This window comes from Gobio gobio (genome assembly GCF_949357685.1).
Source record: "Gobio gobio genome assembly, chromosome: 16".
NCBI classification, from domain to species: Eukaryota; Metazoa; Chordata; class Actinopteri; order Cypriniformes; family Gobionidae; genus Gobio; species Gobio gobio.
In genome coordinates, this window is record NC_137109.1 from 50637254 (window position 1) to 50660684 (window position 23431).

Sequence of the window (23431 nt, forward strand, 5' to 3'; positions counted from 1 at the left end):
CACCATTAAAAACAGAACGTGGAAGGCAATTTGACTAGTATCCATGCTGTCAAGGAAATGCATCCCATTTTAACTTTAAATTTAAATGGTTTGAAGAGCTAAATGTCGGTGTATTAGGTTTGTGAAATAAACATTTCCAAATGGGGTCTATGATATTTGTCCATTTTAGTGTCCCATCATTAACTTAAGTCTTAGTCCTGTTAACTCTTCTTGCTCTTTGTATCACATTTTTCCTAGAGACATTTTGGGGGAAAATTGGAGAAAACGTAGGTCTGTGGCCAGTTGCATAAACTGCTGATGTTAAAGAATAAGAAGCTGAGGGCAAGTGGACAAAAGTGAATGTCTGTTTCAATACCAGGAGGTTTCTTGTAGGTATTGGGCTGTTACATGTGTGTACCGAATTTCATACCTGTACGTGAAACGTAGCGGGAGGGGCACTTTGTTGAAATGTTGTAGGTGGCGCTATCGAGCCATTTTGCCATGTCTTCAGGCCAGGACTCTTATCAAACATCTGAAGTTTGGGGCAGATCGGACATTGTATGCCCGAGTTACAACAACTTCCTGTTTTATGGCGAACCATCGAATTTTGTGAGGCCGCCACTGACACGCCCTTCAGGGAAAACTCAAGATCTTCGCAATTTAACATCACCAAGGCCTTTAGATTAGACTGTGCAAATATGATGTTGATCTGATTAAATCTCTAGGAGTAGATCGTTAATGTACAAGGTCTGGAAATGGCAAAAATTTTGCAGAGAAAATTCAATATATCACACTTCCTGTTGGGTTTTCAGGTTTTGCCCCCCCAAGGTCTTTTTTGTAGGTATTGGGCTTTTACATGTGTCTACCGAATTTCATACTCGTACGTGAAACGTAGCTCGAACGGCGCTTAATTGATTTTTTGTAGGTGGCGCTATCGGGCCATTTTGCCACGCCTAATTCTGAAACCCATATTGGATGTACATTTTCACCACTTTTGACGCGTGTGCAAAGTTTCATGAGATTTCGAGCATGTTTAGGCCCTCAAAAATGTGATTTATTTGGGAGAAGAAGAATAATAGGCTGAGCAATTCCAATAGGGTCCTCACACCATTGGTGCTCGGGCCCTAAAAATGTATTTCAAAATAATATTAGAAACAGAGATTTATTTTTGATAGAATAATGACTTTATAATGTTATTGCAGTCTTACACACATGCTGTACAGTTACTCTGAGCAGTGCATTAATTTCAGGGCACTGGGCATTGCGTCATTTAATTACTGTATTTGCATTATTGTAAAGTTAGGTTTAGGGTTGGGGTAGGTGTAAGCGTTAATCTGGTAAGTAGCACATTTATTTATTGTTATTTAGTTGTGAGATTTTGTCTCACTTACGACCGTTGCTGTACCCCTTTCAGCCACAACTCTTCTTCTCTGTTTTCAGTGTATTTCTGTGGCAGGATTACAGCGCCACATACTGACCTGGCATGTATACTACATCGTTTTGAGTCTTTTCAATGCTCTCGTGTGTACACAGATATTTCTTGAAACGAGGGGGGAAAAAAAGATCGGATAGGGAAAGCTCTGGCTTCGTGTGGACGGAGCCTTAGATAACTTAATCCAGATATTTTAATCCAATCCGCAAATTCGTTTGAAGAACCAAATTAGCCAGAGATCAGTTATCATGATTAGAAGATCTGGGATCTGTCAAATCATCTCAGATGTATTAAGAGAGGTACGAAGAATGGACCCCAGATCTGTCATTTTGATATTTAAAACAAGAAATCATTTTGGTTTAGCTACTAATAACCTGCCCTTATTTGGTACTTCATTTTATCCTTTTATTCAAAATTGCTCCATTTCAGTTCCGGCTTGTTAAGATTGCTGTCAATGTGAGGGAAGAACGTTTTCTTACACTCTAAACCTGACTATAAACATTCTCAACTTTATTATTTTGGATACTCTAGTGTACAATTCTGTCTGTGGCCATGTTTCTGAATTAATAAAAAAGGAAGACGCAAAAAAGACTTGGTTGTTTGTGTTTCAGAGAATTCTTGAAAATAAGAAATCATTTGGTTTAGCTACTAATAACCTGCCCTTATTTGATACTTCATTTGATCCTGAGTGATAAACAATCAATGACTTACACCTGTGATATATTGATTGAGTAAATTGGCAGGTGCAGAGAAAAATGATGCCTGTCATGAGAAAGGTGGAGCCATGCTGATTTACATCTGTATAAATTTGGATGGTAGCACCCGAAAGTGTTGTTGAAACAAGCTTGGCAATAATGGGGTTTTGGCAGGTTGGATTTGGATTGGTGTTTATTCTTGCTCTTGGATTTTCTGATGCACAATGGAGAGCAAGAGCAGCACATAATCGCAGTCCAAGTGAGTTTAGGCCTAGGACATTGGCTCAAGCTTCTCAACAGGCTGATTCCAGGATGTCTGTGGTTCCCAGTAAACCTGGATTTGCACCACAAACGTTTCCTGACTTTGGAAAGCCTTCTCAAGATCTTATGGGTGTTCAATCAAAAGAGCTGTTGCAGGGTCCAGTGGCAAAACTGACGTGGAGCTTTCCAAGTCTACCAGAGGAACCACAGCAACCCGACGTTCCTTTTGAGTTGCCGCATCCTGTCCCTGCCAACAGTGTAGCTGCTCAGTGTGGAGAGAGCTCGGTATATGTGGAAGTGATGAAGGACTTCTTTGGGACTGGGCACCCACTGTTGTCCTCTGCTTTTACACTGGGAGGCTGCACTGCAACTGGAGAGGATCCTTCTGCTCAAGTGCTCATCTTTGAGTCTGAACTGCATGGATGTAGCAGCACATCAATGGTGGGGTTTTATTTTGCCGTTACTCACAGGGACAGTTCAAAAACATCCATGATCGTTTTCAATTAACTTTCTTTTTAGGTGACTGAGGATGAGCTTGTCTATACCTTCAACATTATCTACACCCCACAAGAGGTTTCATATGGTGTTCCTATTGTAAGGAGCAGTATTGCGGTGATTGGTATCGAGTGTCATTATCCAAGGTAGGATCTGGATAAGATCTTCGCTGGATCTGATCCCACCATTTATGGGCATGAGATGACCGCTTGTTTAACTCCTACAGAACACATAATGTGAGCAGCGATGCCTTAATGCCCACTTGGATCCCATATGCCTCAACTAAGGTTGCAGAGGAAGTCTTTGTCTTCTCCCTCAAGCTCATGACTGGTTGGTGTATCCCAAACTGATTTGTGGCATGCTTGTGACCCTGTGCTAAGACTCTTTCTTTGCAGATGACTGGATATTTGAGCGACCTTCTAACCAGTACTTCCTGGGTGACATGATCAATCTTGAAGCATCAGTGCGTTTGTACAGCCATGTTCCCGTCCGTGTGTTTGTGGACAGCTGCGTGGCTACTGCAGTCCCTGATGTTGCTTCTGTCCCCAGATACTCCTTTATTGAGAATAATGGGTAAGAGGTGCTACCTCATGTATACCAGCTTCCAGAAGGGTTGCAGGGTTTCTAACTGGGTTCTGTTTACAGGTGTCTGGTTGATGCCAAGCTCACAGGCTCCACGTCTCACTTTATGCCTCGGACTCAAGGTGATAAGCTACGGTTTCAACTAGAGGCGTTCAGGTTCCAGCAAGCAGACAGTGGACTGGTACGTGTGTTTTAGTTGTGCAACTCTTTGTATGATATGCTACCATGGTGAACAAACAATTGTCTTTGCAGGTCTACATCACATGCATTTTGAAGGCGGCTGCAACAACCTCAAGTTCTGAGCAAAAAGCTTGTTCATTCTCTGCTAATGGGTATGTTGTCTGCTAGATGGGTGTACAGGTAAATTAGTTGTCGTCAAATTAACTGAGGGTGTTTCTTGTCAGTTGGGTGTCCGCAGATGACTCTGACCAGGTGTGTGGCTGCTGTGACACCACTTGTAGCGTCAGAAGTGGAAGTGATCGGCTGCTTACGGGTATGGATTAACTCTGATAACTGTTATTGTCATTCCTGGCTTTAGTTCTCACTAATCATTTGTTCATCAGATCTACAATGGGAAAAGGCGTCTGTCGGCCCCATCAATGTTAAGGACCATGGCCAAAAATAACTGGAAATGCCACGTGATTTAATAAAAGTGATCTTAATAGATTTGTGTATGGTCCTTACTGGCACAATACTAAACGTATCTACATGATTTGACTGTACAAATATGCACCACAAAATGCCTTTTACTACTGGCCTGTGTGGGGACTGATATTTTGTAGGGCTAAGCCTGTTACAACACTAAAGGGCATTTCAATGGCATCACATCCTTTCTGGTGCTTGGTAGATACTTTTGGGGGGTCACGCTAAGAGGCAACATCCTGCAGTCTCTCTTGAAGCCAACACTGAAGTGACTTAAACTGCAATTCATCGACTGGCTGCTAGAGACGAGCTCCAAAAGGAAGTCAAATCTGTATCTCCCCTGTGTTAAAGGCTTAGTTCACTTCAAAATTAGAACTTACCCCTTCTCATCCTAGATGTTCATGCCTTTCTTCAGTCAAAAAAAAATGAAGGTATTTTTGAGAGAACATTCCAGGATTTTTCTCCATATAACGGACTTCTGTGGCAACCAACAGGTAAAGGTCCAAATAATACAGTTTCAGAGGCTCTGCATGATCTCAGATAAAGAATAGGGTCTTATCTAATATAATGATTGGGCATTTTCAATGTAAAATAAAGTGTATACTGTACTTTTTAACTGAAATTACTCTGGCGCGGTGTGCCACAGATTATACTGGACTTACTGTCATAGCAACAGGTCCGTAAGATCAAACCTGGGGTCCGTTCTTCGTACATCGCAACTCCGTTAGCTGGATTTGATTGTTGGTGATTTGGCATGATCTTTGATTGTTTGGTTCTTCGAAGCTCATCCTGAACTTGCTGTCATAGCAACAGGTCTGTAAGATGAAACCTGTGCGAGCGGCTTATTTCATGTAAACAGGATTAGAGTGCACCTTTTTAAGTGGCGTTGATACTTAAATTTTGTCCCAACAACTGCAACTTTATTACAAGAGTTCTTTACTGAATCAGGGGCAATAATTTAAATCACAATAATAATTAAAGCTGCAAGCAGCGATGAAAGGGCCCTCGCACATGCACCGCCACCTGGTGGCCTCAGGAAAACGGCGAATAGTGGGCGACATGCATTTAAGCGGGTAAATATAGGAGAAATATGGCAAACTCACTTCAATGTGCCACACTTCCTTCTGCCAGAAGGTGGCGCTATGACTAACTGAATATTGGCATGTAGATGTGTTTAGGTCAGGACTCTTATCAAACAAGTGAAGTTTGGGGGAGATCGGACATTGTATGCCTGACTTACAACAGCTTCCTGTTTCATGGTGAAACATCAGACTTTGTCCAGCCACGGACACGCCCTTCAGCGAAAACTCAAGATCTTCACAATTTAACATCTAACAAGATTAGACTGACCAAATATGATGTTGATCTGATAAAATCTCTAGGAGGAGTTTGTCAAAGTACCACGTCTGGAAATGGCAAAAACTGCAAACATTTTGCAGAGAAAATTCCAAATATCTAATTTCCTGTTGGGTTTTCAGATTTTGCTTCCAGGGACTTTTTTTAGGTATTGGACATGTGTGTACCGAATTTCATACTTGTATGTGAAACGTAGTGCGAATGACGCTTAATTGAAGTTTTGCAGGTGGCGCTATCGAGCCATTTTGCCACGCCTAACATGTAGGGTTAGGGTTAAGTTATTTCCCAACACTGCTAAGTATATATGAGTAGACTCGTCCCCTCTGTCATAATCAAGGAGTCGAGGGTCTGTCCACATAAACCTTCCTTGTCCACTTATGGAACACTTCAAACTGGCGACAGGGATTGCCCCGTGGGGAAGTGCTTAGGGAGGTTTGTGAGTGTGTTGCTAAATTTGGAACTACAGACTACTCTTACTATTTCTGCCATATAAAGATACTGTAAAAGTAGTAATGCTAGTTAATATTTCAGCATGTCTACAAGCGAAGCGGAATGCACCAAACATCTAGCCAAAGTACTTTGGGCAAGCTCTAGTAGCAAACCTGAGCATGAACCTTTTTATTTGTCTTCAATATGACACATCTGACTAATTGGAGTCAAGATACATCACATGCGTATAATTTTGAGAACCAATGAGAATTTTCTGGTAGCATAAGCTCCCATTTGGGCAAGTCTGGAGAATCATGACTGTTAATGAAGAGGGAGGGATTATCGTTAATTAGACAAAATCTGTAGAATACAAAAAGACCAAAGGGCATCATCTCAACAGTGTGACTAGCTGTTGAACGATGGCAGGAAGTTGTTGTGCTGTTCAATTGCTGGCACTTTGTGTGTGGTTTTGTGCTTTTTGTCATGCTGTTCCACAGTGGAGTAATCTGCCCCAGTATCCTCAAGCTCCGATGTTAAAGCAAACTGATCAGCGGGTTCAAAAACAAGCTAGTCACCAGTTTCCTCAGAAGGTTCAACAGCTAGCTAGTCAACAGTTTCCTCAGAAGGTTCAACAGCAAGCTAGTCAACAGTTTCCTCTGAAGGTTCAACAGCTAGCTAGTCAACGGTTTCCTCAGAAGGTTCAACAGCTAGCTAGTCAACAGTTTCCTCTGAAGGTTCAACAGCAAGCTAGTCAACAGTTTCCTCAGAAGGTTCAACAACAAGCTAGTCAACAGTTTCCTCAGAAGGTTCAACAGCAAGCTGTTCAACAGCAAGCTAGTCAACAGTTTCCTCAGAAGGTTCAACAACAAGCTAGTCAACAGTTTCCCCAGCAGGTTCAACAACAAGCTAGTCAACAGTTTCCTCAGCAGGTTCAACAACAAGCTAGTCAACAGTTTCCTCAGCAGTTTCAGTCTAAGCAGCCAGTGGCGCAGGCAGAGCCCCTTGACAAATGTGCTGTAGCTGATTATGAGCAGATCCAATGTGGCCCACCTGGTATCAGTGGTGCTGAGTGTGAAGCTATCAACTGCTGCTTTAACGGACAGCAGTGTTACTATGGGAGGGCAGGTAAGAGTGAGTCAATGTAAAGGTGTTCACGTTAAACCACTCCTCAGTAATAACCTGCTCTTGTGCCAGTGACTGTCCAGTGTATAAGAGATGGTCAGTTTGTGGTAGTGGTGGCTAGAGATGTTACACTACCTCGCTTGAGCCTGGATTCAGTCCATCTCCTGGGTGGAAATGACCCATCTTGCAGTCCTGTGGGATCCACACCTTCCTTTGCTATATACCAGTTCCCTGTCACTGCATGTGGCACAAGCATGATGGTGAGTAGCTGCTTGTGGTTCTGTTCTGCATGGCTTGGAATGGACTGGATGCCAACAGTTACTATTTGCAGGAGGACGGTGGATATGTGGTGTATGAAAACCGAATGACCTCCTCGTATGAAGTGGGTGTCGGACCACTTGGTTCCATCACAAGGGACAGCCATTTTGAGTAGGTATTTTTTTTAGAAAAAAATATTAATCCTTGACAAGGCTACAAGCTCACTATTTGTTGTCTAGGCTTCTCTTCCAGTGTAGGTACTCTGCTACTTCTGTGGAAGCTCTGGTTGTGGAGGTCAACACTGTTCCTGCACCTCCACCAGTAGCGGCTCCTGGACCCCTCAGGGTTGAGCTTAGACTGGCAAATGGTCAGTGTGTCACCAAAGGCTGTGCTGAAGGTAAGTGTCTGTCCAAGTATGCATGAGTATTTTCTAAAACTCCAGGTTGCGGCAGTTTCTGGTTAAACGCTGATTTTCTTTCTCAGGGGATGAGGCATACACGTCCTACTACGGTGACGCTGATTATCCGGTCACAAAAGTCCTGCGGGAGCCTGTGTATGTTGAGGTGCGCATTTTGGAGAGGACCGACCCCAACATTGTCCTAATGCTGGGACATTGCTGGGCGACATCAACCCCCAGTCCCCTCAGTCTACCCCAGTGGGACCTTCTGGTTGATGGGTGAGTAAGGCCAGTCTTTATCCATCTAGTGCGCTGTAAGGCATTTCTGACTGCCTCTTTGCCTTTCAGATGCCCTTACCAGGATGACCGTTACCTGACCACATTGGTTCCAGTGGCTGGATCTTCTGGTCTTCAGTTCCCAACCCACTACAAGCGCTTTGTTGTGAAGATGTTCACATTTGTGGACCCAGCATCACTGGCTCCTCTACAGGAAACCGTATGCTCTGCAGCTTTTCCTGAATCCTTAATATTAGGTGTTTTTCTTTCTGTGGCTTAACCCTTTCCCCCTCTGTTAGATCTTCATCCACTGTAGTACAGCAGTGTGCCATCCCTCTTCTGGCTCCTGTGAGCAAAGCTGCACTAGGAAAAGTGAGTGCTTGTTGTAAACTGACTTCAGGAACCTTGAGAATTTGTTTTTTTTAAATGCCTCACAATTCTACCATTTCTTTTCCAGGAAGAGATGCTAACGTCAAGACCATCTCTAGTGGGCAAACTGTGGTGTCTAGTGGAGAAGTTAACCTGGTCATGTGACTTTAGTAGTTTTAATAAACTTCTTAACTCAACTGTCTCTTTGGTATTGATCTTTCATGACTGTTCTCAGTTTGATTTATTGGGCTACACTACTAAACCAGAGTTCCCTTTTTTGCTTCAAGGTTATGCTTGACTTGAACTAAACAAGCCAAGTTTCTGCCCAAACCTGACCTATTTGCCAAGTTCCAGTTGCTAACCTGGGTCCCTGTTCTTAATGGTATCAAATCTGTTTTGGTCTCTACTTGTGGCTTTATGGCTGGACTAACATAACTGCTTGTATTGATATTCACGCATGCCAAGTCCCTCTGTTTTTTGGTAAGAAAGCCCCCCCGAAGTCATGCAAGTACAGCATTGCATCTGCAATGAAATCAGTCTCAACCTGCATTGTCCTTTTTAATCCCAAATTGTGACCAGCCTTTTTTCTTGTTTATTAAAAAGTAGACTGAAGCTTTAATAAAAGCTGGTTTAGTCCCTTAACTGGTGTATCACACCTGAGTTGCTGTCTGAGGGCCTGTTTACACAACTGGTACTAAAGCGTTTATCAGTCCAATCACAAGTGGACTATGCTAAATACAGGTGTAAATGGGTCTAAAATGGTTTAAACTTGTCCTTTTTTTTTTAAAACTTTTAACCTTCACTCATGAAAGGGGTCTTTATAAACTGTTTCCAGAGTGTGACATTAACTGGTCTTAACCATGTCGCTTCTGTAGATTTGGATAAGCTACTTTGTTTAACTGTCTGTGCTTGTTGTTGCACCATTAAAAACAGAACGTGGAAGGCAATTTGACTAGTATCCATGCTGTCAAGGAAATGCATCCCATTTTAACTTTAAATTTAACTGGTTTGAAGAGCTAAATGTCGGTGTATTAGGTTTGTGAAATAAACATTTCCAAATGGGGTCTATGATATTTGTCCATTTTAGTGTCCCATCATTAACTTAAGTCTTAGTCCTGTTAACTCTTCTTGCTCTTTGTATCACATTTTTCCTAGAGACATTTTGGGGGAAAATTGGAGAAAACGTAGGTCTGTGGCCAGTTGCATAAACTGCTGATGTTAAAGAATAAGAAGCTGAGGGCAAGTGGACAAAAGTGAATGTCTGTTTCAATACCAGGAGGTTTCTTGTAGGTATTGGGCTGTTACATGTGTGTACCGAATTTCATACCTGTACGTGAAACGTAGCGGGAGGGGCACTTTGTTGAAATGTTGTAGGTGGCGCTATCGAGCCATTTTGCCATGTCTTCAGGCCAGGACTCTTATCAAACATCTGAAGTTTGGGGCAGATCGGACATTGTATGCCCGAGTTACAACAACTTCCTGTTTTATGGCGAACCATCGAATTTTGTGAGGCCGCCACTGACACGCCCTTCAGGGAAAACTCAAGATCTTCGCAATTTAACATCACCAAGGCCTTTAGATTAGACTGTGCAAATATGATGTTGATCTGATTAAATCTCTAGGAGTAGATCGTTAATGTACAAGGTCTGGAAATGGCAAAAATTTTGCAGAGAAAATTCAATATATCACACTTCCTGTTGGGTTTTCAGGTTTTGCCCCCCAAGGTCTTTTTTGTAGGTATTGGGCTTTTACATGTGTCTACCGAATTTCATACTCGTACGTGAAACGTAGCTCGAACGGCGCTTAATTGATTTTTTGTAGGTGGCGCTATCGGGCCATTTTGCCACGCCTAATTCTGAAACCCATATTGGATGTACATTTTCACCACTTTTGACGCGTGTGCAAAGTTTCATGAGATTTCGAGCATGTTTAGGCCCTCAAAAATGTGATTTATTTGGGAGAAGAAGAATAATAGGCTGAGCAATTCCAATAGGGTCCTCACACCATTGGTGCTCGGGCCCTAAAAATGTATTTCAAAATAATATTAGAAACAGAGATTTATTTTTGATAGAATAATGACTTTATAATGTTATTGCAGTCTTACACACATGCTGTACAGTTACTCTGAGCAGTGCATTAATTTCAGGGCACTGGGCATTGCGTCATTTAATTACTGTATTTGCATTATTGTAAAGTTAGGTTTAGGGTTGGGGTAGGTGTAAGCGTTAATCTGGTAAGTAGCACATTTATTTATTGTTATTTAGTTGTGAGATTTTGTCTCACTTACGACCGTTGCTGTACCCCTTTCAGCCACAACTCTTCTTCTCTGTTTTCAGTGTATTTCTGTGGCAGGATTACAGCGCCACATACTGACCTGGCATGTATACTACATCGTTTTGAGTCTTTTCAATGCTCTCGTGTGTACACAGATATTTCTTGAAACGAGGGGGGAAAAAAAGATCGGATAGGGAAAGCTCTGGCTTCGTGTGGACGGAGCCTTAGATAACTTAATCCAGATATTTTAATCCAATCCGCAAATTCGTTTGAAGAACCAAATTAGCCAGAGATCAGTTATCATGATTAGAAGATCTGGGATCTGTCAAATCATCTCAGATGTATTAAGAGAGGTACGAAGAATGGACCCCAGATCTGTCATTTTGATATTTAAAACAAGAAATCATTTTGGTTTAGCTACTAATAACCTGCCCTTATTTGGTACTTCATTTTATCCTTTTATTCAAAATTGCTCCATTTCAGTTCCGGCTTGTTAAGATTGCTGTCAATGTGAGGGAAGAACGTTTTCTTACACTCTAAACCTGACTATAAACATTCTCAACTTTATTATTTTGGATACTCTAGTGTACAATTCTGTCTGTGGCCATGTTTCTGAATTAATAAAAAAGGAAGACGCAAAAAAGACTTGGTTGTTTGTGTTTCAGAGAATTCTTGAAAATAAGAAATCATTTGGTTTAGCTACTAATAACCTGCCCTTATTTGATACTTCATTTGATCCTGAGTGATAAACAATCAATGACTTACACCTGTGATATATTGATTGAGTAAATTGGCAGGTGCAGAGAAAAATGATGCCTGTCATGAGAAAGGTGGAGCCATGCTGATTTACATCTGTATAAATTTGGATGGTAGCACCCGAAAGTGTTGTTGAAACAAGCTTGGCAATAATGGGGTTTTGGCAGGTTGGATTTGGATTGGTGTTTATTCTTGCTCTTGGATTTTCTGATGCACAATGGAGAGCAAGAGCAGCACATAATCGCAGTCCAAGTGAGTTTAGGCCTAGGACATTGGCTCAAGCTTCTCAACAGGCTGATTCCAGGATGTCTGTGGTTCCCAGTAAACCTGGATTTGCACCACAAACGTTTCCTGACTTTGGAAAGCCTTCTCAAGATCTTATGGGTGTTCAATCAAAAGAGCTGTTGCAGGGTCCAGTGGCAAAACTGACGTGGAGCTTTCCAAGTCTACCAGAGGAACCACAGCAACCCGACGTTCCTTTTGAGTTGCCGCATCCTGTCCCTGCCAACAGTGTAGCTGCTCAGTGTGGAGAGAGCTCGGTATATGTGGAAGTGATGAAGGACTTCTTTGGGACTGGGCACCCACTGTTGTCCTCTGCTTTTACACTGGGAGGCTGCACTGCAACTGGAGAGGATCCTTCTGCTCAAGTGCTCATCTTTGAGTCTGAACTGCATGGATGTAGCAGCACATCAATGGTGGGGTTTTATTTTGCCGTTACTCACAGGGACGGTTCAAAAACATCCATGATCGTTTTCAATTAACTTTCTTTTTAGGTGACTGAGGATGAGCTTGTCTATACCTTCAACATTATCTACACCCCACAAGAGGTTTCATATGGTGTTCCTATTGTAAGGAGCAGTATTGCGGTGATTGGTATCGAGTGTCATTATCCAAGGTAGGATCTGGATAAGATCTTCGCTGGATCTGATCCCACCATTTATGGGCATGAGATGACCGCTTGTTTAACTCCTACAGAACACATAATGTGAGCAGCGATGCCTTAATGCCCACTTGGATCCCATATGCCTCAACTAAGGTTGCAGAGGAAGTCTTTGTCTTCTCCCTCAAGCTCATGACTGGTTGGTGTATCCCAAACTGATTTGTGGCATGCTTGTGACCCTGTGCTAAGACTCTTTCTTTGCAGATGACTGGATATTTGAGCGACCTTCTAACCAGTACTTCCTGGGTGACATGATCAATCTTGAAGCATCAGTGCGTTTGTACAGCCATGTTCCCGTCCGTGTGTTTGTGGACAGCTGCGTGGCTACTGCAGTCCCTGATGTTGCTTCTGTCCCCAGATACTCCTTTATTGAGAATAATGGGTAAGAGGTGCTACCTCATGTATACCAGCTTCCAGAAGGGTTGCAGGGTTTCTAACTGGGTTCTGTTTACAGGTGTCTGGTTGATGCCAAGCTCACAGGCTCCACGTCTCACTTTATGCCTCGGACTCAAGGTGATAAGCTACGGTTTCAACTAGAGGCGTTCAGGTTCCAGCAAGCAGACAGTGGACTGGTACGTGTGTTTTAGTTGTGCAACTCTTTGTATGATATGCTACCATGGTGAACAAACAATTGTCTTTGCAGGTCTACATCACATGCATTTTGAAGGCGGCTGCAACAACCTCAAGTTCTGAGCAAAAAGCTTGTTCATTCTCTGCTAATGGGTATGTTGTCTGCTAGATGGGTGTACAGGTAAATTAGTTGTCGTCAAATTAACTGAGGGTGTTTCTTGTCAGTTGGGTGTCCGCAGATGACTCTGACCAGGTGTGTGGCTGCTGTGACACCACTTGTAGCGTCAGAAGTGGAAGTGATCGGCTGCTTACGGGTATGGATTAACTCTGATAACTGTTATTGTCATTCCTGGCTTTAGTTCTCACTAATCATTTGTTCATCAGATCTACAATGGGAAAAGGCGTCTGTCGGCCCCATCAATGTTAAGGACCATGGCCAAAAATAACTGGAAATGCCACGTGATTTAATAAAAGTGATCTTAATAGATTTGTGTATGGTCCTTACTGGCACAATACTAAACGTATCTACATGATTTGACTGTACAAATATGCACCACAAAATGCCTTTTACTACTGGCCTGTGTGGGGACTGATATTTTGTAGGGCTAAGCCTGTTACAACACTAAAGGGCATTTCAATGGCATCACATCCTTTCTGGTGCTTGGTAGATACTTTTGGGGGGTCACGCTAAGAGGCAACATCCTGCAGTCTCTCTTGAAGCCAACACTGAAGTGACTTAAACTGCAATTCATCGACTGAAACATCAGACTTTGTCCAGCCACAATTTAACATCTAACAAGATTAGACTGACCAAATATGATGTTGATCTGATAAAATCTCTAGGAGGAGTTTGTCAAAGTACCACGTCTGGAAATGGCAAAAACTGCAAACATTTTGCAGAGAAAATTCCAAATATCTAATTTCCTGTTGGGTTTTCAGATTTTGCTTCCAGGGACTTTTTTTAGGTATTGGACATGTGTGTACCGATTTTCATACTTGTATGTGAAAAGTAGTGCGAATGACGCTTAATTGAAGTTTTGCAGGTGGCGCTATCGAGCCATTTTGCCACGCCTAACATGTAGGGTTAGGGTTAAGTTATTTCCCAACACTGCTAAGTATATATGAGTAGACTCGTCCCCTCTGTCATAATCAAGGAGTCGAGGGTCTGTCCACATAAACCTTCCTTGTCCACTTATGGAACACTTCAAACTGGCGACAGGGATTGCCCCGTGGGGAAGTGCTTAGGGAGGTTTGTGAGTGTGTTGCTAAATTTGGAACTACAGACTACTCTTACTATTTCTGCCATATAAAGATACTGTAAAAGTAGTAATGCTAGTTAATATTTCAGCATGTCTACAAGCGAAGCGGAATGCACCAAACATCTAGCCAAAGTACTTTGGGCAAGCTCTAGTAGCAAACCTGAGCATTAACCTTTTTATTTGTCTTCAATATGACACATCTGACTAATTGGAGTCAAGATACATCACATGCGTATAATTTTGAGAACCAATGAGAATTTTCTGGTAGCATAAGCTCCCATTTGGGCAAGTCTGGAGAATCATGACTGTTAATGAAGAGGGAGGGATTATCGTTAATTAGACAAAATCTGTAGAATACAAAAAGACCAAAGGGCATCATCTCAACAGTGTGACTAGCTGTTGAACGATGGCAGGAAGTTGTTGTGCTGTTCAATTGCTGGCACTTTGTGTGTGGTTTTGTGCTTTTTGTCATGCTGTTCCACAGTGGAGTAATCTGCCCCAGTATCCTCAAGCTCCGATGTTAAAGCAAACTGATCAGCGGGTTCAAAAACAAGCTAGTCACCAGTTTCCTCAGAAGGTTCAACAGCTAGCTAGTCAACAGTTTCCTCAGAAGGTTCAACAGCAAGCTAGTCAACAGTTTCCTCTGAAGGTTCAACAGCTAGCTAGTCAACGGTTTCCTCAGAAGGTTCAACAGCTAGCTAGTCAACAGTTTCCTCTGAAGGTTCAACAGCAAGCTAGTCAACAGTTTCCTCAGAAGGTTCAACAACAAGCTAGTCAACAGTTTCCTCAGAAGGTTCAACAGCAAGCTGTTCAACAGCAAGCTAGTCAACAGTTTCCTCAGAAGGTTCAACAACAAGCTAGTCAACAGTTTCCCCAGCAGGTTCAACAACAAGCTAGTCAACAGTTTCCTCAGCAGGTTCAACAACAAGCTAGTCAACAGTTTCCTCAGCAGTTTCAGTCTAAGCAGCCAGTGGCGCAGGCAGAGCCCCTTGACAAATGTGCTGTAGCTGATTATGAGCAGATCCAATGTGGCCCACCTGGTATCAGTGGTGCTGAGTGTGAAGCTATCAACTGCTGCTTTAACGGACAGCAGTGTTACTATGGGAGGGCAGGTAAGAGTGAGTCAATGTAAAGGTGTTCACGTTAAACCACTCCTCAGTAATAACCTGCTCTTGTGCCAGTGACTGTCCAGTGTATAAGAGATGGTCAGTTTGTGGTAGTGGTGGCTAGAGATGTTACACTACCTCGCTTGAGCCTGGATTCAGTCCATCTCCTGGGTGGAAATGACCCATCTTGCAGTCCTGTGGGATCCACACCTTCCTTTGCTATATACCAGTTCCCTGTCACTGCATGTGGCACAAGCATGATGGTGAGTAGCTGCTTGTGGTTCTGTTCTGCATGGCTTGGAATGGACTGGATGCCAACAGTTACTATTTGCAGGAGGACGGTGGATATGTGGTGTATGAAAACCGAATGACCTCCTCGTATGAAGTGGGTGTCGGACCACTTGGTTCCATCACAAGGGACAGCCATTTTGAGTAGGTATTTTTTTTAGAAAAAAATATTAATCCTTGACAAGGCTACAAGCTCACTATTTGTTGTCTAGGCTTCTCTTCCAGTGTAGGTACTCTGCTACTTCTGTGGAAGCTCTGGTTGTGGAGGTCAACACTGTTCCTGCACCTCCACCAGTAGCGGCTCCTGGACCCCTCAGGGTTGAGCTTAGACTGGCAAATGGTCAGTGTGTCACCAAAGGCTGTGCTGAAGGTAAGTGTCTGTCCAAGTATGCATGAGTATTTTCTAAAACTCCAGGTTGCGGCAGTTTCTGGTTAAACGCTGATTTTCTTTCTCAGGGGATGAGGCATACACGTCCTACTACGGTGACGCTGATTATCCGGTCACAAAAGTCCTGCGGGAGCCTGTGTATGTTGAGGTGCGCATTTTGGAGAGGACCGACCCCAACATTGTCCTAATGCTGGGACATTGCTGGGCGACATCAACCCCCAGTCCCCTCAGTCTACCCCAGTGGGACCTTCTGGTTGATGGGTGAGTAAGGCCAGTCTTTATCCATCTAGTGCGCTGTAAGGCATTTCTGACTGCCTCTTTGCCTTTCAGATGCCCTTACCAGGATGACCGTTACCTGACCACATTGGTTCCAGTGGCTGGATCTTCTGGTCTTCAGTTCCCAACCCACTACAAGCGCTTTGTTGTGAAGATGTTCACATTTGTGGACCCAGCATCACTGGCTCCTCTACAGGAAACCGTATGCTCTGCAGCTTTTCCTGAATCCTTAATATTAGGTGTTTTTCTTTCTGTGGCTTAACCCTTTCCCCCTCTGTTAGATCTTCATCCACTGTAGTACAGCAGTGTGCCATCCCTCTTCTGGCTCCTGTGAGCAAAGCTGCACTAGGAAAAGTGAGTGCTTGTTGTAAACTGACTTCAGGAACCTTGAGAATTTGTTTTTTTTAAATGCCTCACAATTCTACCATTTCTTTTCCAGGAAGAGATGCTAACGTCAAGACCATCTCTAGTGGGCAAACTGTGGTGTCTAGTGGAGAAGTTAACCTGGTCATGTGACTTTAGTAGTTTTAATAAACTTCTTAACTCAACTGTCTCTTTGGTATTGATCTTTCATGACTGTTCTCAGTTTGATTTATTGGGCTACACTACTAAACCAGAGTTCCCTTTTTTGCTTCAAGGTTATGCTTGACTTGAACTAAACAAGCCAAGTTTCTGCCCAAACCTGACCTATTTGCCAAGTTCCAGTTGCTAACCTGGGTCCCTGTTCTTAATGGTATCAAATCTGTTTTGGTCTCTACTTGTGGCTTTATGGCTGGACTAACATAACTGCTTGTATTGATATTCACGCATGCCAAGTCCCTCTGTTTTTTGGTAAGAAAGCCCCCCCGAAGTCATGCAAGTACAGCATTGCATCTGCAATGAAATCAGTCTCAACCTGCATTGTCCTTTTTAATCCCAAATTGTGACCAGCCTTTTTTCTTGTTTATTAAAAAGTAGACTGAAGCTTTAATAAAAGCTGGTTTAGTCCCTTAACTGGTGTATCACACCTGAGTTGCTGTCTGAGGGCCTGTTTACACAACTGGTACTAAAGCGTTTATCAGTCCAATCACAAGTGGACTATGCTAAATACAGGTGTAAATGGGTCTAAAATGGTTTAAACTTGTCCTTTTTTTTTTAAACTTTTAACCTTCACTCATGAAAGGGGTCTTTATAAACTGTTTCCAGAGTGTGACATTAACTGGTCTTAACCATGTCGCTTCTGTAGATTTGGATAAGCTACTTTGTTTAACTGTCTGTGCTTGTTGTTGCACCATTAAAAACAGAACGTGGAAGGCAATTTGACTAGTATCCATGCTGTCAAGGAAATGCATCCCATTTTAACTTTAAATTTAACTGGTTTGAAGAGCTAAATGTCGGTGTATTAGGTTTGTGAAATAAACATTTCCAAATGGGGTCTATGATATTTGTCCATTTTAGTGTCCCATCATTAACTTAAGTCTTAGTCCTGTTAACTCTTCTTGCTCTTTGTATCACATTTTTCCTAGAGACATTTTGGGGGAAAATTGGAGAAAACGTAGGTCTGTGGCCAGTTGCATAAACTGCTGATGTTAAAGAATAAGAAGCTGAGGGCAAGTGGACAAAAGTGAATGTCTGTTTCAATACCAGGAGGTTTCTTGTAGGTATTGGGCTGTTACATGTGTGTACCGAATTTCATACCTGTACGTGAAACGTAGCGGGAGGGGCACTTTGTTGAAATGTTGTAGGTGGCGCTATCGAGCCATTTTGCCATGTCTTCAGGCCAGGACTCTTATCAAACATCTGAAGTTTGGGGCAGATCGGACATTGTATGCCCGAGTTACAACAACTTCCTGTTTTATGGCGAACCATCGAATTTTGTGAGGCCGCCACTGACACGCCCTTCAGGGAAAACTCAAGATATTCGCAATTTAACATCACCAAGGCCTTTAGATTAGACTGTGCAAATATGATGTTGATCTGATTAAATCTCTAGGAGTAGATCGTTAATGTACAAGGTCTGGAAATGGCAAAAATTTTGCAGAGAAAATTCAATATATCACACTTCCTGTTGGGTTTTCAGGTTTTGCCCCCCAAGGTCTTTTTTGTAGGTATTGGGCTTTTACATGTGTCTGAAACGTAGCTCGAACGGCGCTTAATTGATTTTTTGTAGGTGGCGCTATCGGGCCATTTTGCCACGCCTAATTCTGAAACCCATATTGGATGTACATTTTCACCACTTTTGACGCGTGTGCAAAGTTTCATGAGATTTCGAGCATGTTTAGGCCCTCAAAAATGTGATTTATTTGGGAGAAGAAGAATAATAGGCTGAGCAATTCCAATAGGGTCCTCACACCATTGGTGCTCGGGCCCTAAAAATGTATTTCAAAATAATATTAGAAACAGAGATTTATTTTTGATAGAATAATGACTTTATAATGTTATTGCAGTCTTACACACATGCTGTACAGTTACTCTGAGCAGTGCATTAATTTCAGGGCACTGGGCATTGCGTCATTTAATTACTATATTTGCATTATTGTAAAGTTAGGTTTAGGGTTGGGGTAGGTGTAAGCGTTAATCTGGTAAGTAGCACATTTATTTATTGTTATTTAGTTGTGAGATTTTGTCTCACTTACGACCGTTGCTGTACCCCTTTCAGCCACAACTCTTCTTTTCAGTGTATTTCTGTGGCAGGATTACAGCGCCACATACTGACCTGGCATGTATACTACATCGTTTTGAGTCTTTTCAATGCTCTCGTGTGTACACAGATATTTCTTGAAACGAGGGGGGAAAAAAAGATCGGATAGGGAAAGCTCTGGCTTCGTGTGGACGGAGCCTTAGATAACTTAATCCAGATATTTTAATCCAATCCGCAAATTCGTTTGAAGAACCAAATTAGCCAGAGATCAGTTATCATGATTAGAAGATCTGGGATCTGTCAAATCATCTCAGATGTATTAAGAGAGGTACGAAGAATGGACCCCAGATCTGTCATTTTGATATTTAAAACAAGAAATCATTTTGGTTTAGCTACTAATAACCTGCCCTTATTTGGTACTTCATTTTATCCTTTTATTCAAAATTGCTCCATTTCAGTTCCGGCTTGTTAAGATTGCTGTCAATGTGAGGGAAGAACGTTTTCTTACACTCTAAACCTGACTATAAACATTCTCAACTTTATTATTTTGGATACTCTAGTGTACAATTCTGTCTGTGGCCATGTTTCTGAATTAATAAAAAAGGAAGACGCAAAAAAGACTTGGTTGTTTGTGTTTCAGAGAATTCTTGAAAATAAGAAATCATTTGGTTTAGCTACTAATAATCTGCCCTTATTTGATACTTCATTTGATCCTGAGTGATAAACAATCAATGACTTACACCTGTGATATATTGATTGAGTAAATTGGCAGGTGCAGAGAAAAATGATGCCTGTCATGAGAAAGGTGGAGCCATGCTGATTTACATCTGTATAAATTTGGATGGTAGCACCCGAAAGTGTTGTTGAAACAAGCTTGGCAATAATGGGGTTTTGGCAGGTTGGATTTGGATTGGTGTTTATTCTTGCTCTTGGATTTTCTGATGCACAATGGAGAGCAAGAGCAGCACATAATCGCAGTCCAAGTGAGTTTAGGCCTAGGACATTGGCTCAAGCTTCTCAACAGGCTGATTCCAGGATGTCTGTGGTTCCCAGTAAACCTGGATTTGCACCACAAACGTTTCCTGACTTTGGAAAGCCTTCTCAAGATCTTATGGGTGTTCAATCAAAAGAGCTGTTGCAGGGTCCAGTGGCAAAACTGACGTGGAGCTTTCCAAGTCTACCAGAGGAACCACAGCAACCCGACGTTCCTTTTGAGTTGCCGCATCCTGTCCCTGCCAACAGTGTAGCTGCTCAGTGTGGAGAGAGCTCGGTATATGTGGAAGTGATGAAGGACTTCTTTGGGACTGGGCACCCACTGTTGTCCTCTGCTTTTACACTGGGAGGCTGCACTGCAACTGGAGAGGATCCTTCTGCTCAAGTGCTCATCTTTGAGTCTGAACTGCATGGATGTAGCAGCACATCAATGGTGGGGTTTTATTTTGCCGTTACTCACAGGGACAGTTCAAAAACATCCATGATCGTTTTCAATTAACTTTCTTTTTAGGTGACTGAGGATGAGCTTGTCTATACCTTCAACATTATCTACACCCCACAAGAGGTTTCATATGGTGTTCCTATTGTAAGGAGCAGTACCATACCATACCATACCATACCAACTTTATTTGTTAAGCACTTTATAACAACCATAGTTGACCAAAGTGCTGTACAGAAAACACATTTGTACAATTAATAACCACAGAATAAAAGCAATCAAAATAACAAATTATATCATTTAAATAAAATAAAGTCAACCTCTTACTAAGTGTCAAAAGCCAAAGAGAAAAGATGGGTTTTAAGAAGGGTTTTAAAAACAGATAGAGAAGAGGCCTGCTTAACATGCAAAGGGAGATCATTCCATAGTTTTGGGGCCGACACAGCAAAGGCACGGTCCCCTCTGAGCTTACGCTTAGTTTTAGGCACAGTCAAGAGCAGCTGTTCATCTGATCTGAGAGAGCGGCCGGGTTTATAAGAGTGTAGAAGCTCAGAGAGGTATGGCGGGGCAAGACCATTTAGTGATTTAAAAGCAAATAACAGAATTTTAAAACGGATCCTAAATTGAATAGGCAGCCAGTGTAAAGAAGCTAAAATAGGGGAAATGTGCTCATGTTTACGTGTGCCCGTTAAAAGACGTGCTGCTGCATTTTGTATCATCTGGAGACGGGTGATGGAGGACCCACTAACCCCCACATATAACGAATTACAGTAGTCCAGCCGTGTAGTTACAAAGGCGTGGATTACAGTTTCAAAATGTTGTCTTGACAGAATTGGCTTTATTTTGGCCAGTTGCCTCAAATGAAAGAAGCTTGATTTGACAACAGCTTTGATCTGACTGTCAAATTTAAGCTCAGGATCCACTTTTACTCCTAAATTTGTGATACTAGGTTTAATATAGGGTGCCAAGGAGCCCAGATCTACAGATGGGGTCCCAGTGGTGCCTCCAAAAACCATCACTTCTGTTTTTTTATCATTAAAATTTAAAAAGTTAAGAGCCATCCAGGCCTTTATGTCGTCGAGACAATCGAGCAGTTGTCCAACTGAATTATCATTTTTCTTTTTTAGAGGGACATAAATCTGACTGTCATCTGCATAACAGTGGAATGAAATGCCGTACTTTCTAAGTATGGAACCAAGTGGCAGCAAATACAGAGAGAAAAGTAGAGGGCCGAGGACTGAGCCCTGTGGGACCCCACACAAAAAAGGAGCAGAGGAGGATACAGAGTCACCTAAGCTAACACAAAAAGTTCGATCCGCTAAGTATGACCTAAACCACTCCAGAGCTATGCCACTAATGCCCACCCACTGCCTTAAACGTGAAATCAATATTTTATGATCCACTGTATCAAATGCAGCAGTTAGATCTAAGAGCACAAGGATAACATAGTCACCAGAGTCAGTAGCTAAAAAGATATCATTAAAAACTCTTAAAAGAGCAGTTTCAGTGCTGTGCAAGGTTTTAAAGCCAGACTGGAAAACCTCGAGTATATTATGTTCCTCCAAAAAGGCCAATAATTGACTGTACACAATCTTCTCCAGGATTTTTGAAAGGAAAGGCAATTTGGAAATAGGCCTAAAATTTGCAAGAACTGACGGATCTAGAGCAGGTTTTTTAATCAGCGGTTGAACTACTGCATGTTTTAAAATTTCAGGGACCACACCTGAGGTCAGACTACTATTTATAACTGCAACAACAGATGGTCCTATAGTGGGAAAAACCTCCTTAAAAAGTCGAGGGGGGACAGCATCATTTGGAGAACCCGATGGCTTCAAATGACCAACAACCTCCTCTAAAGAGGAAAAAGTCACCTGCTCAAAATGATCAAAGACAGCCGAGCAGGGGACAGAGACTGAAGGGTCTGGAGCTGAAGGTACAATTTGAGACCTAATAGAAGTGACCTTATCAATAAAAAAGCAAAGGAAGTTTTCACACATAGCAGGGGATGCCTCCATATAAGCATTTTGCGGGGCATTTAGAAGTGCGTCAATGGTGTTAAACAAAACACGGGGCTTGTGACAATTTGCCAGAATAATATCTGAGAAATGTTTTCTTTTAGCATCTTTCACAGTTTCCTGGTAATGACGCCAGCAATCCCTTAACATTTGAAGAGACACCTGCAGTTTGTCCTTCTTCCACTTGCGCTCAGCTCTACGGCACTCACGTCTGGCAGCATGAGTCATGTCATTTAGCCAGGGCTCAGATTTAGTTTTAGGCTGCCTAGATTTTAATGGAGCCACAGTGTCTAAAACAGTTTGGCAGGTGGAGTGAAACCATGAGCTAAGCTCATCTGTGTGCCATACAGACTGAGGAGTGATGGAGTTCTGACTGAAAGCAACCGAGAACTGAACAGCAGTGGAAGGGTTAATCATGCGACAGCGCCGTGCAATAGCGCGAGGTTTAACTGTATGACAGGCAAGAGTAGTCTCAAATAATACAGGCATATGGTCAGAAAACACTGCGTCACAGATCTCTAGACTAATAACAGGCAAACCATATGATAAAACAAGATCAAGTGTGTGTCCATGTTCTTGTGTGGGTCCAGACACAGATTGTACAAGATTAAAAGAATCAATGAGGTTTAAAAAACCCTTTGCCATTGGCTTGTCAGGACAACACACATGAACATTAAAATCCCCAACAATAAGTACACGATCATATTTAGGCATGATTTCAGCCAAAAAATCAGAAAAATCATTTAAAAAGTCCTTATTGTACTTGGGGGGCCGATAGACCACAGCGCACAACACTGTGTGAGAGCGACCAATCTCAAATAAACTCAGTTCAAAGCTGCTGAAAGCGGATGACAGCAATATCTGCTTACATTTATAATGACTCTTATATACAATCGCTATTCCTCCTCCTCGGCCAGATTTTCGCGGGGAGTTAAAATAGCAGCAGTCATGGTGTAAAAATTCAGTGAAAGCGCTAGACTCACCATCACTCAGCCATGTCTCAGTTACACAGAGGAAATCCAATCCTCGGGACGTGAAAAAATCCTTTAATACAAAAGTCTTATTAGCTAGGGATCTAGCATTTACCAGCCCAAACCTGGCAGTAACCGGCGGGTCCACGGCGCTGGATGTTCGCGAAACCCGACACAGAGACCGCAAGTTGCTGTGATTTACTCCGCGCCAGCGGCGACAAGGAGAGCAGGTGCCACGGGGCT

At 42.4% G+C, this 23431-nt stretch overlaps 4 protein-coding genes across 4 annotated transcripts; all 4 read left to right on the forward strand.

Moving 5' to 3' along the window:
• Positions 1-2418: 2418 nt before the first annotated feature.
• Positions 2419-3866, forward strand: LOC307140085 (zona pellucida sperm-binding protein 3-like; the record flags this gene model as incomplete). The annotated part of the gene is made up of 7 exons (XM_079839328.1): positions 2419-2808; positions 2887-3008; positions 3089-3192; positions 3258-3435; positions 3508-3625; positions 3697-3776; positions 3863-3866. 7 exons carry the CDS (start codon positions 2419-2421, stop codon positions 3864-3866), a joined length of 996 nt encoding a protein of 331 aa, XP_079695454.1.
• On the forward strand, positions 3863-8313 carry LOC307140086 (zona pellucida sperm-binding protein 4-like; the record flags this gene model as incomplete). The annotated part of the gene is made up of 8 exons (XM_079839329.1): positions 3863-3937; positions 6906-6996; positions 7066-7253; positions 7325-7422; positions 7491-7648; positions 7735-7927; positions 7997-8144; positions 8224-8313. The coding sequence occupies 8 exons, from the start codon at positions 3863-3865 to the stop codon at positions 8311-8313; spliced, it is 1041 nt and encodes a 346-aa protein (XP_079695455.1).
• A 3315-nt stretch (positions 8314-11628) lies between these two features.
• On the forward strand, positions 11629-13076 carry LOC307140087 (zona pellucida sperm-binding protein 3-like; the record flags this gene model as incomplete). The annotated part of the gene is made up of 7 exons (XM_079839330.1): positions 11629-12018; positions 12097-12218; positions 12299-12402; positions 12468-12645; positions 12718-12835; positions 12907-12986; positions 13073-13076. The coding sequence occupies 7 exons, from the start codon at positions 11629-11631 to the stop codon at positions 13074-13076; spliced, it is 996 nt and encodes a 331-aa protein (XP_079695456.1).
• Positions 13073-16521, forward strand: LOC307140089 (zona pellucida sperm-binding protein 4-like; the record flags this gene model as incomplete). The annotated part of the gene is made up of 8 exons (XM_079839332.1): positions 13073-13147; positions 15114-15204; positions 15274-15461; positions 15533-15630; positions 15699-15856; positions 15943-16135; positions 16205-16352; positions 16432-16521. The coding sequence occupies 8 exons, from the start codon at positions 13073-13075 to the stop codon at positions 16519-16521; spliced, it is 1041 nt and encodes a 346-aa protein (XP_079695458.1).
• Between the last annotated feature and the right edge of the window lie 6910 nt (positions 16522-23431).